We start from the raw sequence: 16547 nt of genomic DNA on the forward strand, positions 1-16547 counted from the left end.
CTCACACAGAGTGTGTGAGGGTAGGCATTCAGCCAGGGACGGGTGGTGGCCGCTCTTCACTCCAGGCCTCCTATCCGTCTCCACAGCCCGGTTCGGCCTGTCCCTGCTCCACGCACCAAGCCTACGGTGTGCGACGCCAGCCCAGTCCGGCCTGTCCCTGCTCCACGCACCAAGCCTACGGTGTGCGTCGACAGCCCAGCCCGGCCTGTCCCTGCTCCACGCACCAAGCCTACGGTGTGCGTCGACAGCCCAGCCCGGCCTGTCCCTGCTCCACGCACCAAGCCTACGGTGTGCGTCGACAGCCCAGCCCGGCCTGTCCCTGCTCCACGCACCAAGCCTACGGTGTGCGTCGACAGCCCAGCCCGGCCTGTCCCTGCTCCACGCACCAAGCCTATGGTGTGCGTCGACAGCCCAGCCCGGCCTGTCCCTGCTCCACGCACCAAGCCTACGGTGTGCGTCGACAGCCCAGCCCGGCCTGTCCCTGCTCCACGCACTAAACCTACGGTGCGCGTCGCCAGCCCGGTCCGGCCTGTTCCTGCCACCCGCACCAAGTCTACGGTGCGCGTCGCCAGCCCGACCCGGCCTGTTCCTGCCACTCGCACCAAACCTACGGTGCGCGTCGCCAGCCCGACCCGGCCTGTTCCTGCCACTCGCACCAAACCTACGGTGCGCATCGCCAGCCCGGTCCGGCCTGTTCCTGCCACTCGCACTAAGCCAGGGGTGCGAGAAGTCAGCCTGGTAAGGCCCGTCCCTCTTCCACGCACCAAGCCAGGGGTGCGATTCGTCAGCCTGGTAAGGCCCGTTCCTCCTCCACGCACAAAGCCAGGGGTGCGCGTCGTCAGCCTGGTAAGGCCCGTCCCTCCTCCACGCACCAAGCCAGGGGTGCGAGTCGTCAGCCTGGTAAGGCTCGTTCCTCCTCCACGCACCAAGCCAGGGGTGCGAGTCGACAGCCTGGTAAGGATCGCTCCTGTTAAGTCCAGTCCTGCTCCAGCCGGCGGGGCCAGACTGGACCAGGGGGCACTATGGGGGGTGTATTGGAGGGTGGTGGTCAAGGCCGGAGCCAGAACCGCCGCCGAGGAGGTATGCCCGCCCAGCCCTCCCCTGGTTTGTTTAGTTGAGGCGCGGTCGCAGTCCGCGCCTTTAGGGAGTACTGTCACACCCTGGCTCTGGGACTCATTATGTTGAGCCAGGGTGTGTTCATTTCTATGTGTGTATTTCTATGTTGGTGTTCATTCTAGTTTGTTGTATTCTATGTTTGCCTGAGTGACTCCCAATCAGAGGCAACGAGTGTCAGCTGTTGGCTGGTTGTCTCTGATTGGGAGCCATATTTAAACTGTATGTTTTCCCTTTGTGGTTGTGGGTTTTTGTTCCGTGTTCGGTCATTGATACCGTGGACGTCACGAGTTGTGTTTTGTTTTGTATTTTGACGCTTTAACTAATTAAAGTCATGTTTGTTCATCACGCTGCGCCTTGGTCTACTCCTTACCTCGACCTTGACATAGTGGCAGGAGCAGCAACAGGGAGAGCTAGAGGGAGACTCCACAACGGGAGTTAAGTAGGCTAGAGACGGACTTCTGCACACAGTCAGAGGGGAGTCTCTCGGGGTGTAGAGGTTTAGGAGGAGACTTGACTGCTGCTGACCTGCATGTTCCTTTACAAGGAAGGATCAGCTATCAGCCCCTCAGAGCTTTGTGGCCTGTTGTTTGAGCACTGTGCCAGGGATTCCTCCAGGAGGGCAGCAGGGTTCACACAGCAGTTGGGGGTGAAAGTGGGAGGAGAGGAGAGAATAAGCTCCAGGCTATGTTTTGACAGATAAAACAGTGAATGGGAGGAGCTGAAAACTGTCAGTCAAAACACAGAGGGAGGAGCCAACCCATGCCTGCTAGGACAGGGTATAGATTATATTAACTTTATTCTTCCCGTGAGGAAACATATTTTTGGGAAGTGTTGGGATGTTGGCTACATAGTAGAGAAGTGTGTGGATTAGAGAGAGGAGGTATTGAGTATCATGGGGTATGATAATGAGGAAGTGAGGGGTGTGTATGGAAATAGCAGAGTGTGTCATAAGACCTATATGCAGAGGGTGGGGCCTATAATGTAACAGGATCCCAACATGAAGGGAACTGTCGGCTCTTTAGTCCTCTCTAATGTGTGTGTGTGTACATACATACATACATACATACATACATACATGCGTGTCTCTCTCCCTCTGTGTGTGTGTTTAGTCCTCTCTAATGTGTGTGTGTGTACATACATACATACATGCGTGTCTCTCTCCCTGTGTGTGTGTTTAGTCCTCTCTAATGAGGGAGTAGGGGCCCAGGGTCCCAGCGTCGGGCCGACCAACCTAGCGGCCTGCCTGATCAGAGTCAGATGGCCCAGCCCCCGGAGCACACCCCCCCCACCCACCCCCCCCGCCGCCACCCCCCTGCCCAGAGCGCCGCTCGACACCCTTTGTTACCTCCAAGTGAGCTGAGACCAGCCCATGAACCATGTAACTAGGTGCTTTCCAGGTTAATGGGGGGCTGTAGCAGCCCCACTGTCTCTTTGGAGTATACACATACACACCAACAACAGCCATATTCCTCGTCCTACGGATACTACATTCTGGAGGAGTGGCGGGGGGTTAGGGTCAGGGGTAATCAACAGTTTACTACTGTGCAACTGCAACACATAATAATAAACATATTATACACTGTACACTACAGACTATGCACACATGAGTAGGCTATGCATCCTTAGACCATATATCTCAAACATAATTAAAAGTATTGATTGGGGACTTATTTGTGGAGGAATGTAACTGTTTTTCTGGGTGATTTGTGATGTTTTATTTGTGCTTCCCATGACTGTGTTTATTTTAATGTGTATATGTTTGAGTATAATATTTATGTTGTATATACAGGGCACATTCAGAAAAGAGACCTAGGTCTCAATATGTTTCCCGTTAAAATAAAGGTTAAATAATCTATATATGCTAGGGTTTTTAATAATAATTTGTGCTAAGTTGTGTGAGTTGTGAGGGGAGGTGATAACTCCAGATGATGAAAGGTATTATAATACCTCTATGGGCTGTCTGGCTCACTCAGATGTGAGATACATAGATGGTAATTACTGAAAGTGAGTAATACTAGGGTCAGAGAGAGTGAGAGTGAGAGCTGAGAGAGAGAGTGAGAGTGAGAGCTAAGAGAGAGAGTGAGAGTGAGAGCTGAGAGAGAGTGAGATAAAGAAAGGGCAATGTAAGATAGATGTGGTTGTTACTAGAGGTAAGTAACTGGGATCTGATTGTGTGTGTGTGTGTGTGTGTGTGTGTGTGTGTGTGTGTGTGTGTGTGTGTGTGTGTGTGTAACTGGGGTCAGGGCTAGGGCTGGCCAGTAAAAACCCTGGGGAGTCCAACCAAAACAACACAGGACACAAGACACAGGCAGCAGCATCTGCTAACAGACAGCCTGGAGTTCCACAACACATTGCTCTCATCTCTTATCTTTCTTTATCTAAGGGAGAATGAATAGCCTCTTTAAAATGATCTGACTGAGTGATCATTACTTCATTTCTGTCCTGAAGAGCTCATTGCTCAAATCTTGTTGAATGGGAAAGGCTTGTCTACAGAAGACAGAAAGGTATATTATATGAGTCACTGTGTATCCTGTGTAAGTCACTGTATATACAATCAAAAAAATTGATCAAAGTGTCCGCTATATGACCATATTATTAGTGTCATCATAGGAGTGTTCATTATTCAATCCCAAAAAATCAATGAATCAAATATCTGACGTATGGGGAAAAGGGTGTCATTTGGGATGCAAACTAGTCGCAACTTTGCTACTGCTTAAGATTCAACCCCCTCGCTCTACTTCACTCTCCATCTGCTTTTTGGGGAAAATGAGTAAACATGAATTCTCAGGTACACTACATATTTTGTCAGGTTTCCCCCTTCAGAAGAGAAAGTCCATTAAAAATCCCTTTGATTTTTCATGTTTGGCGGCTCGTTGGAAAAAAACGTAATTTACTCCAGTCGCCTGAAGTCCAATTTGGGCCAGTGGACATTAAAGACAGGAGCAGGAGCTAACCAGCCAGGCCCTAATAAGAGCCATGCCTGGCCTGGCTGAGAAAGAGAGAGAGAAAATATAGAGAGCTGAGAGAGAGAGAGCTGAGAGAGAGAGAGAGAGCTGAGAGAGAGAGAGCGCTGAGAGAGAGAGCGCTGAGAGTGCGAGCAGGCGAGTGAGAGAGAGAGAGCTGAGAGAGCGAGAGAGAGAGAGAGAGAGAGAGAGAGAGAGAGAGAGAGAGAGAGAGAGAGAGAGAGAGAGAGAGAGACCCAGTGAACGTGTGTGTGTGTCTATAGGCCTCATCAGCTACCAGTCAGCTCGGCCGGCTCCAAGCCTCCCGCCTGCTAATAGATTTCAGCTCCCGCTTCTCGGTCCCAATTAGCTAGCTAGCGTGTGTGCGTGTATATTCTGCTGTGTGTATAAGCTAATGTGTAGATGTTGTGAATGAATGTGTGTGTGTGAGAGAGAGAGCGAAAAAGAGAAACCGAGAGAATGCGAGTGTGTAAGCGTGTGTGTGGGTAGCGCGTCCTTCAGCAGCCAGAAACCTCCTGAAGTTTAAAGAGGCAGATTCAATAAACTTTCCATATTTCTGTCCTTGGCTATGAGTTCCTGTTCCAAAATAGAAAATAGTTGTCTGTTTATTCCATCTATTAAAGATGACTGCATTCAGAGACCTCTGGAATAAGGACATCGAGTGGGACATCAAGTGCAATGTCCTGAAGACAAATGGGAAATTCCTTTGAAAACAAGACATGCACAAACAGATAGATGGATACATGGATCCCCAAAAGGGCTACCAATTGATGGGGCAGGCAGAGACATGGACACACACACACACCGACTGATGGACAAGGCAGAGTCACAGACACACACACACACACCGACTGATGGACTAGGCAGAGTCACAGACACACACACACACACACACACCGACTGATGGACTAGGCAGAGTCACAGACACACACACACACACACACACCGACTGATGGACAAGGCAGAGTCACAGACACACACACACACACCGACTGATAGACCAGGCAGAGTCACAGGAACACACACACACACCGACTGATAGACCAGGCAGAGACACAGACACACACACACACACACCGACTGATGGACTAGGCAGAGTCACAGGAACACACACACACACCGACTGATAGACCAGGCAGAGACACAGACACACACACACACACACCGACTGATGGACTAGGCAGAGTCACAGGAACACACACACACACCGACTGATAGACCAGGCAGAGACACAGACACACACACACACACACCGACTGATGGACCAGGCAGAGTCACAGGAACACACACACACACCGACTGATAGACCAGGCAGAGACACAGACACACACACACACACACCGACTGATGGACCAGGCAGTCACAGGGACACACACACACCGACTGATGGACCAGGCAGTCACAGGGACACACACACACCGACTGATGGACCAGGCAGAGTCACAGGAACACACACACACACCGACTGATGGACCAGGCAGTCACAGGGACACACACACACCGACTGATGGACCAGGCAGTCACAGGGACACACACACACACCGACTGATGGACCAGGCAGTCACAGGGACACACACACACCGACTGATGGACCAGGCAGAGACACAGGGACACACAGGCGCAAAAACCAAAACCAGATCAATAACATGTCAATAAAGCTGTCGTTTTGATTGGTTCTTTTATCACTCTTTAAAGAAGGGCATTACAAAGGAAATAGCTCTTGCACTTTTAACCCTGACCCCTGTGTGTGAAGACAGACAGGCTGTGGTCAGCGCTTACCTGTAATAAAGCATCTATACCTTCTACACAGGGCTGTAAATCACACAACAGGCCCCCAGAGTGTCAGATATCTACTAGTACAACACTGCCCAGCCACTCTCCTAGTGTGTGTGAAGTGTTTGTGTGTGTGAGTGTATTCTTCCAACAGCCTTCCCCTTTAATCCCTCCTGCATTTCCACGCCTCCTCTCTCTTCTCTTCTGGTGGTGGCATCCATTCAACCTTCAAAGTGCAACAGACTCACTTTTTAAAAAGCCAAGGCCTCGAAAGTTTATTTACCAAGAAACTACTGCTGTAAATGACAGAAAAGCAGCAGAATTGACTGAGGGCGGGGGGAGGGGAGGGTTGGGGAGGGCGGTAGCAGAGGGGAGGGGTGGAGGGGAAGGCGGTGGGGTGTGGAGGGGAGAAGAGAAAAGTGAAGGGGAGAGGAGTGCAGAGGGGAGGGTAGAGGGGTTGAGGCCTTGCCAGAGGTCTTGCTGGGCCTGTGACAGACTATAAAGCTTTAGTAGCGGCCCACGACCTGTTTATGGATGGATGGCTGAGTGGCTGTGGTGTGAGGGTCCTGATCACCCTTCCTCTCCTCTACCGCTCTACCCTCACAGCACTCAGCACTGCCACCGTTACATGAGCGGGGGGGCTAGAAAAGAGAGAGAGAGAAAAAGAGAGCGAGAGAGAGAGAGAGAGAATGAAAACATAATCTGATCAGCTTTATTTTCTATGTTTGGTTCTTTTTCAGCAGCAACCCACAGGCCATGAAAAAAAGGACGGGATCAAATGAAATAATGAGGTAAAAATGTAAGCGATTTGCAAACATAAAAACGTATTACTTAAACATTGTGGGGTGGAATGGGTAAATGATGCATTTCATTTTCCACAAAATGGTTCAGGGCTTCTGGCATGGGGTGCTGCCCACCACTGGGAGAATACAGTGCTGGCCAGATCCAGGCCTACTGAGCTAAGCAGCAGGGAAAAAGCCCTGGTATGAAAAACACTCCAAAACATAGACCCAACTCACTGGGCACAGACGTCAGTTCAACGTCTAGTTTTTATTGATATTTGGTTGAGTTGTCAACTAACGTGAAATCAACAAAAAATGTCACCATGTCATTGGATTTAAGTTAAAGGTTTGTGTGTGTTTTATAGGGACACATACCTGGTCTTCACCACATCTAGAGGGTGCATCAATAGGATCTCCACCAGACCTGGAGAGAGACCAAAGTAGAACTCATCACAATATTGCTTTTCATTTACCCGAATGTACACATTGTCAACCTTCCAGTCATTTGTTTGGAAAACGGAGGGCTTCTTTGCTGGCGAACATTGGTAAAACATAATAGATGTAGAGTTACAATGATGAACCCAACTACAAATGGCAACCAATTTCTTTCACATTTTTCACTTCACAACAACCCAAACTGTCAGCCAACCACCGTAACACCCAATAATCATTGGTACCACCCCACAGACCAAACATGGTGGGATAGAACCACATTAATCATCACACTAATCATATTTTTACCGCCTGACTGTCAAGTGTGTGGTGAGCCTTCTGGGTAGTGACGAGGAAGGCAGTGGTGACTGGTGAGTTGGGTCCCCCCAAACAGGCGCTAAGTGACTATAATGTGTAGCTTAGCCTGGTGCTCCCAGCTCTGTTTGTGCTGTCTTGCCATCTCCTATGGTTGTTGTCATTGTCAAGCAATGAATATAGTACCAGGTTAGTGATGATGGGCTCAAGTCACCAAACATCCATGGCAATCCATGTGTTGTTGGATCATCAATGTAGAGCCTGTTGATCAGTGAGGGCCTTGTGGTTCCAGTCCAACACACACACTTATCTCAGCAATCAGAGCCAAATGGTAAGTCTGTCTGTGAATGAGATACACACACAGAATAACTAAGTACATCTGTGTTAAAAACCCATTGCACTCCAACACTGGAGGCATTCAGCCTAAATCAGCCATTATAAAGTCAGATTCTTCATTCTTACTGTATCTCTCGCTCTTAGTCTGCTATTGGGTTTAATGGTTTCCCTCACAGATTCCCTCAGTGTGTACACAGCTGCTCTGCAATACGGCTTCATTCTAATTAAGCTCCATTAAATATATTGTCTATAAACAACAGAGTGTCTCCTTGGGGTTTTTCCAGGAAGCCAATTATCACAAGAGAGAAATACCACAGAGAGAGAAATGACTGTCTACAGTACAGCATCTTAATATGGGCACTAGCTATGCATTGGTAGAACTAGCTAGGCAGGCCAGAGACTCCCGTCGTTGATATGAATTAAAACGGAAAAAATGTAGTTATCGATTACTATCGTAAACATTTGGCCTAAATAATCCTCTAGTCACATGAATGGATCTTACCTACAGTCCCTCTCAGTTAGTGACATTTTGCCAAAGATTTGTGTTACTATGAATAGTGTTGTCTTGAAAGCTGAGAGCCACTGGATCTTCTCTCCTCCAGTTAACCTGATGATCAAACACTCCAAACCCAAACCTGTGTCTGCCTGCCTGCACACTAAGGACTCCTGAGAAAGAACAAGCTGCAACAGGTGACCAACGGAAAGGAGCCAAGACGTTCTCCTATTCCTGCACACACGTACACAGCATTAGGATCCACATTAGGATCCACATTAAGATCCACATTAGGATCCTGATGATAAGTGGGAAACCAAACAGAGAAATGAACAAACAAAACAACAATCCGATAGATTCCTCCATGTCTCCACGCACACAGTCCGAACAAGTCCAAGCCTAGTCTGCATCCCCCAAGCCTAGTCTGCATCCCAAATGGCACCCTATTCCCTACATAGTGCACTATTTTGATCAGAGCCCAAGGGAATAAGGTGCCATTTGGAACGCATCCCAAGTCAGACACACAACAACATTAGGAGAAGGTTTATCATTAATTAATCATTGACTGCCCGTGTAGCTCAGGGGGACTGGAGCAGACTGGAGATCACATTCTCATGGACTAAGGCATGTTTTCTCTCTCATAGTTTCAGTTTTGGAAAATAGAGAAAATAGAGGTGTGTGTGTGTGTGTGAGTGTGAGTGTGAGTGTGAGTGTGAGTGTGAGTGTGAGTGTGAGTGTGAGTGTGAGTGTGAGTGTGAGTGTGAGTGTGAGTGTGAGTGTGAGTGAGAGTGAGAGTGAGAGTGAGAGTGAGAGTGAGAGTGAGAGTGAGAGTGAGAGTGAGAGTAGAGAGAGAGAGAGAGAGAGAGAGAGAGAGAGAGAGAGAGAGAGAGAGAGAGAGAGAGAGAGCGAGATCGTGTTTCTATATGCATGAGGCCAAAAACGGTCTCAGAGTGAAGGCCTCCACTAAACTTGTATCTTTCCAACTGAAGCAGATTAAAGAGTTGGTCCTGGATTAGCTCGGCTCGGCATGACTGCTATAAACTGTAGGCTGCCTGTATGAGGTGGGTTAGCTGTGTGTATTTACAGTGGGGGAAAAAAGTATTTAGTCAGCCACCAATTGTGCAAGTTCTCCCACTTAAAAAGATGAGAGAGGCCTGTAATTTTCATCATAGGTACACGTCAACTATGACAGACAAATTGAGAAAAGAAAATCCAGAAAATCACATTGTAGGATTTTTTATGAATTTATTTGCAAATTATGGTGGAAAATAAGTATTTGGTCACCTACAAACAAGCAAGATTTCTGGCTCTCACAGACCTGTAACTTCTTCTTTAAGAGGCTCCTCTGTCCTCCACTCGTTACCTGTATTAATGGCACCTGTTTGAACTCGTTATCATTATAAAAGACACCTGTCCACAACCTCAAACAGTCACACTCCAAACTCCACTATGGCCAAGACCAAAGAGCTGTCAAAGGACACCAGAAACAAAATTGTAGACCTGCACCATGCTGGGAAGACTGAATCTGCAATAGGTAAGCAGCTTGGTTTGAAGAAATCAACTGTGGGAGCAATTATTAGGAAATGGAAGACATACAAGACCACTGATAATCTCCCTCGATCTGGGGCTCCACGCAAGATCTCACCCCATAGGGTCAAAATGATCACAAGAATGGTGAGCAAAAATCCCAGAACCACACGGGGGGACCTAGTGAATGACCTGCAGAGAACAAAGCCTACCATCAGTAACACACTACGCCGCCAGGGACTCAAATCCTGCAGTGCGAGACGTGTCCCCCTGCTTAAGCCAGTACATGTCCAGGTCCGTCTGAAGTTTGCTAGAGAGCATTTGGATGATCCAGAAGAGGATTGGGAGAATGTCATATGGTCAGATGAAACCAAAATATAACTTTTTGGTAAAAACTCAACTTGTCATGTTTGGAGGACAAAGAATGCTGAGTTGCATCCAAAGAACACCATACCTACTGTGAAGCATGGGGGTGGAAACATCATGCTTTGGGGCTGTTTTTCTGCAAAGGGACCAGGACGACTGATCCGTGTAAAGGAAAGAATGAATGGGGCCATGTATCGTGAGATTTTGAGTGAAAACCTCCTTCCATCAGCAAGGGCATTGAAGATGAAACGTGGCTGGGTCTTTCAGCATGACAATGATCCCAAACACACCGCCCGGGCAACGAAGGAGTGGCTTCGTAAGAAGCATTTCAAGGTCCTGGAGTGGCCTAGCCAGTCTCCAGATCTCAACCCCATAGAAAATCTTTGGAGGGAGTTGAAAGTCTGTGTTGCCCAGCGACAGCCCCAAAACATCACTGCTCTAGAGGAGATCTGCATGGAGGAATGGGCCAAAATACCAGCAACAGTGTGTGAAAACCTTGTGAAGACTTACAGAAAACGTTTGACCTGTGTCATTGCCAACAAAGGGTATATAACAAAGTATTGAGAAACGTTTGTTATTGACCAAATACTTATTTTCCACCATAATTTGCTAATAAATTCATTAAAAATCCTACAATGTGATTTTCTGGATTTTTTTTCCTCATTTTGTCTGTCATAGTTGACGTGTACCTATTATGAAAATTACAGGCCTCTCTCATCTTTTTAAGTGGGAGAACTTGCACAATTGGTGGCTGACTAAATACTTTTTTTCCCCACTGTATCTGACTACTCAGCCTGATGAGATGCCTGAGAAGCAAGTTGATAACCGGGACCAAAAAAGAAAGACAATGAGCCTGACAGAAAGCGAACAACTCCAACCTCAATCTCACCAGATCTAACCCAGCTCCTACGTAGAACTAGTCTGGGTACCAGTCTGGTGAGTCATCATTCCACTCCGGTAGTAGAACATTCCTAGAGCACCACCTCAACACTACATACCATCAATGATCAGTCCATGTTTGTATCATTTCCTCCTGTGGTTGTTCCTCTCCATGGCTGATGAGTGTGAGGGGAGGGGAGGAGTGGTGTGAATGTGGAGGGAAGAACGGGAGGAGTGTGTGAAGTGTTCCCTGGAGTGTTTGAGGGGTCTCAGTGCTGATGCTGGCCTGATTAAACAGTAGCACGTGCTGACAGCTGAAGGGAAACCCCCATGATGCACTGGTGCCCTGTGGAGCAGGAGGGTCTTCACCCCTCTTCTTCAGAGAGTTTGGTTGAACTTTGGGAAGAGCAACCACTGGGACAGACTGATGATAGCAGGCAGTTATGTATCAAATGAGAAGCTAAAACAACAACTGGACGTTAAGGTTTTCCTGTGTGGTGCTGGCAATGCCAGGGCTGTAGGTTCAATTCCCCCAGCGATCACATACACGTACTAAAATGTACGCACTTACTGTAGATTAGAAGAACTTGTAAGTCCCTTTGGAGAAAAGCATTATATTGTCTTCTGTTTTCGCATGTCTCTTCATCTTTCTGTGAGAACAGCAGAGAGCTCCTACCACTGGCGTTGGGTAGTTATACTGCTGTAATACCACAGTAACCTGCCATCTGGTTGGGGTTTGTAGCTCTGTTCCACTTCACTGGGTGAGATATTGGTGGATTCCATTATTTACAGTTTATTTTGTCTCTGGAGTCACAATGGCACTGACAGGTCCTGTCAACCATGGCTCCCACACCTGCACAAGTACCCACCCACTCACAGCTTTATTTTTGTGAAATTTCAGGACTTTTTGAGGATAACGTTTTTTCTTTTTTTTTCTTAACCTAACCCCCAAAACCCTAACCTTAACCCTAACCCCAAAACCCTAAACATTAAGCTTAAAATAGCCTTTGAACAAATTCAGGACATGAAAAAAAAGTCCTGAATTTTCTAAAAAGTTAGTTTTCCTACCTTGTTAGGACATTTGGGTGAATTGTTAGGACAGTGAGGTCCTGAAAAGGTAGGAAAAAACGTGCACACACACACACACACACACACACACACACACACACACACACACACACACACACACACCGAGAGAGAGCGGCAGCTCTGTCTGGAACACAGCCAAGTTACACAATCAGATACTGTATTGATCCTCTCCTTCACCACAACCAGCTCTGTATTCAATATCAGAGTTACTTAGCAAAAAAATTACTTAGTGGCTATGATTTCAAAAATCACACAGATTTCACGAGGACATCTTGCTTTTTTGATCGAATGCCGATTTATATTGCCAGCTGTTTCCATCGTGTGCCAGTGTTTAACACGCATGGAATTTTGGCATCGTGTTGGACGTGGGATGGGCCGTGATATAGTAAAGACAATGAGGAACATATCAGAGTCAGTGCCAGTAGAACAAAGTGAAAAAGTGCAACAGTACATAAAGTGCTACATCACTCCATCTGGACGTGTAAGAAGAACTTGGGTGGCTACAGGCAGAACTCAGTAGTTAGAGGCACTGTGCATTGTGGGCCTGTGCTAAAGAATGGTAGAATAGAATGGAATTAGAATAGTATAGAATAGATAGGTCTACTTTATATAACGATAGGGTAGAGCATAGAAATACATTATTAGAATGTATTCTATTTGTCCAGGGTAGAATACCAGGCTAGAGGCACCCACTGTGTCCTATAGCCTTAACGAGCACCAACATCGGCAACCCTTCCCTTCAACATTCCACGTAGTTTGATAACTTGTCTTACAGAAGAAAAGAGACACGATCATTCAGATGAGATATTTCTCAGTTGGTTTTGGCTCAGGGAGCCACGCAGTTTGCTCCCACACAGAAGTGAGAAAGAAAAACAGTGTTGTGCCAGGGAGTGATTGCTCAATGTGAACACACAGGTGTAAGCAATCACATAGCAACTGAGAGGAGTCACAATTCCTAGTAGTCTTAGAGACAAGGTCACAGGAAGTTGGAATTCCCCCGTGAAATTGACACGCACTGTACGTGAGACAGACTGGCTATACAATTACTAGATTCATTTCTAGATGATTAGTCTCTTAATTATTCAACATCATATTTGATATCGTCTTACTTCCAGTGCCATTTCTCTGGGACAGTAACAGCAGTGAGTTACTGGCCATATCATTTAGGCCATCAGCCATACATTACCAATGGTTACGGCACATTGACTCGAAGAGAAGAATCTAATTGCTACAGAGACGCGCAACAGGCACTTTTGTTCAGCTCTCTGATACGATATGCCCTGATGAACCTGTAGATGAACCTGTAGCTTATGGCTGCATGTTTCCCCCCATGAATATGTTTCACAACACAGATTTACAATGCAAAACAAACACAGCGCCACAACACAGCACAACACTACTCCATTTGTCATCCAAGTGGAACAAAGCAGATCCATCAACACGCAGTTGACATTCAGGTTCTAGGACTGTCAGGACAGAAATAACTGGGTGAAGAGTAAAGTATGTATACACAGGACACAGTCAGAACAGACCACTGTTCCTGGTTAGTCCCTCCGGTACCGTAACACACTAAAAGATTCAAGGGCACACGAAGAAGAAAATATACAGTACTTTTGACCAGTCAAGGAGGAAAAAGGAAGCTCCCATGTTTTTGTGACAAACTTTTATGAACTTAACACATGATTTAACATGACTGTGTCCATGAATAAAAGCAATGGACTCTAAAGCAATGGACGCTTATTTTCAAAGCTACTTACAGTAGTGCATGCGTATATTTTCGTATGTGTGGATCATTTGTAATAAGCTGACTCAACACCTACACAGTATAGCCTTTAAGCACCTACTGTACATTAGGCATGTAGATGAATGAGTCAGTCCGAATGGGAAATGGAGAATATAATTCAATGTAAAATATAGGGACCTAATTTCACACGCGACTGGATCGGTGCTGGACCAATAAACTAAACGTATTACTTATAGCAGCAGGCCAACACTTTAACACTGAAATGGTGCCTTGAGAGAATCAACCCTGTTTTTACAGCAAACAGCAGACTCGCCCATTCAAATGTAATCCTATTAAATTGAAATTGGGAATTTAAACCATTTTCAAACCAAAGTGGGCACAGACCAACCCATTAAACACATTCTACATCCCAAATGGCATCCTAATCCCTATATAGCACACTTTTTTTTTTTTACCAGGGCCCAATAGGGTTTGGCCAAAAGTAGTGCACTATATAGGGAAGAGGGTGCCATTTGGGATGCAGACAATCACCTCATTTAGGCTAGAGGGGAGGAGGAAATATGGCAGAAAAATTGGTATTTCATGAGTAAAGTACACATACACTGGCAGATATTAAAATGCAATTAAAGGCTTTAGCAGAGGAAAGAAAGTTCATTAATGCAAAAACAGGCAGCCATTAATATCAATGATTTATGACTCCTCATTTCAGAGCTCCTCTCATGTCAGGGGGTCTAGGTATGCGTCCCAAATGAACCTATTTTGAGAACAGAATGATAAAGGGTGCGTCCTATTTATCATTTATCATTCTGTTCTCAGAGTATTTGAGGAAGAGAGAATAAATTATAAACAGTTGGGGGAATAAACCTTCAGCCCCCTTAAACAAATACGAACATTAAGGTACTGATTATGAAGGAATTTACATATAAAAACAAGAGTTTGTCTAATGGTTTATTCAGGACCATCTGGGAAAGGAAATAGCTACAGCCCCAAAACACAACACATACAGAGAGAGAGAGCTAAAATTAAGAGGAGAGAGAGAGAGAGAGAGAGAGAGAGAGAGAGAGAGAGAGAGAGAGAGAGAGAGAGAGAGAGAGAGATCGTGTTTCTATATGCATGAGGCCAAAAACGGTCTCAGAGTGAAGGCCTCCACTAAACTTGTATCTTTCCAACTGAAGCAGATTAAAGAGTTGGTCCTGGATTAGCCCGGCTAGGCATGACTGCTATAAACTGTAGAGAGAGTTAGACAGAGATAGAGAGAGGGAAAAAGAGAAGACGTGGAGGATACAGCTATTAATCACTAAAATGCCCCCCAATCAGGCTTTCTGTCTCTGGGAGTGGAGCAGAGTATCATCCCTCCCAGTTAACCGCACACACACACACACACACACACCCCAGCCAACTCTCTGAACAGTCTCCAATTCTGCTCTTGAGAAAGCTCAAAGGGCACTTACAAAAACAAGCGGGGCCTTCTCCAATGACAGCAGGGGATTTTATTGAGGGCCCCTGTCGAGAGCTGTGCCTGTGCTGCATCTGCCCCAACTCTGCGAACACACAGGCATTCCTGGTGCCTTGACGGCCCCGACTACTGTGTGTGTGTGTGTGTGTGTGTCACTACCGCTGGTTCTGCTACTTTATCTGTTATCACCTCTGTCGGTCTCTCTGTGGACTGGGAGCAGAGTGGTGTCAACTATCACTGGGAGAGAGGGAGGGAGAGAAAGAGAGAGTAGGAGATAGAGAAAGCGAGAGGGGAGGAGGGTGCTAGAGTAAGGAGCGTCTCCTCGTTCCTCAGGTCAACGGCTATGAATCAGATGAGCTGAAAGGAGGGAGGGAGAGAGGTGGGAATCAGAAGGAGGGATAATAAGACAGGAAGAGTATTCATCATCCCTCTTTTCCCTCCTCCTTTCTTCTGGAAAACTCCTCTTCAATTCCTCTTTAACCAAGACAAGACAGAACCTTGCACCCTGTCCAATAGACACAGAGATCGGCCTCATACTTACATCTATCACTTCAAGTCAAGCACACCATCCTAAGCTAGTTACCGGTTAGGTGAAACACAAGACACAACGGGTAGGTGTATAAATAAGAACTGCAGTGTGTTTCGAGTGCATAAAGCCTTTATCACCGGCCCCTGGTAACTGAACCATGGAGAGAGACAAAGGTATGACTTCTCTGAGGTGAATATGATGACAGATGCGGAATATGACAACCCTGACTGAGATGTTAGCTAGTGATATGTGGGGACTGACACTGTAGCTGAGAGGGCATGTGATTTTTACTGAGTGACAGTTGCCACAGGTGTCACCGAGACACCCACTGTCACGGGTGTTAGATTGTCATTGGAGCGTATGTGTGGATCATCTAGTGTTCAGAGCTCGCCCATCAGAATGCAAATGAGGTTGGCCTCTGCCAACCGACCGCACGGAAGCGGATAAGAGAAGCAGAAGAAAAAGAAGGATGATCAACTAAATGCAAAACCCTGTTGTAACGGATGTCTGAGAGGAAGTCCTCCGTGCCAATCCTATTCACCAGCAGGACTTACACAAATGACCTCCAACTACCCACGTCAGGATGCTTTACGCTCAATGCCATCCACTCTTCCATATATTCTAACAAAGGGGATTTCTAGAGAAAGAGAGAGGGGGGAGATAGACCGAGACGGTGATCCCCAGCACATTCACACCTACTTTCTCTCTCAGCAGGCCGAGGCAATCTATCAACTCCTCTCAGCTCCA

At 46.7% G+C, this 16547-nt stretch overlaps 1 protein-coding gene across 3 annotated transcripts in view; it reads right to left on the reverse strand.

Annotated features, from left to right (window-relative positions):
* The window catches only part of slc25a21 (solute carrier family 25 member 21), a 145819-nt gene that overhangs the window by 64093 nt on the left and 65179 nt on the right, over positions 1 to 16547 (reverse strand). For all 3 annotated transcript variants that reach the window (XM_041848150.2, XM_041848148.1, XM_041848149.2), the window contains exon 3: positions 7010 to 7058. In XM_041848150.2, the coding sequence (XP_041704084.1) occupies positions 7010 to 7058 (49 nt within the window). The remainder of the gene's footprint in view (positions 1 to 7009; positions 7059 to 16547) is intronic.

The sequence above is a fragment of the Coregonus clupeaformis genome, chromosome 25, assembly GCF_020615455.1.
Source record: "Coregonus clupeaformis isolate EN_2021a chromosome 25, ASM2061545v1, whole genome shotgun sequence".
Lineage (NCBI taxonomy): Eukaryota > Metazoa > Chordata > Actinopteri > Salmoniformes > Salmonidae > Coregonus > Coregonus clupeaformis.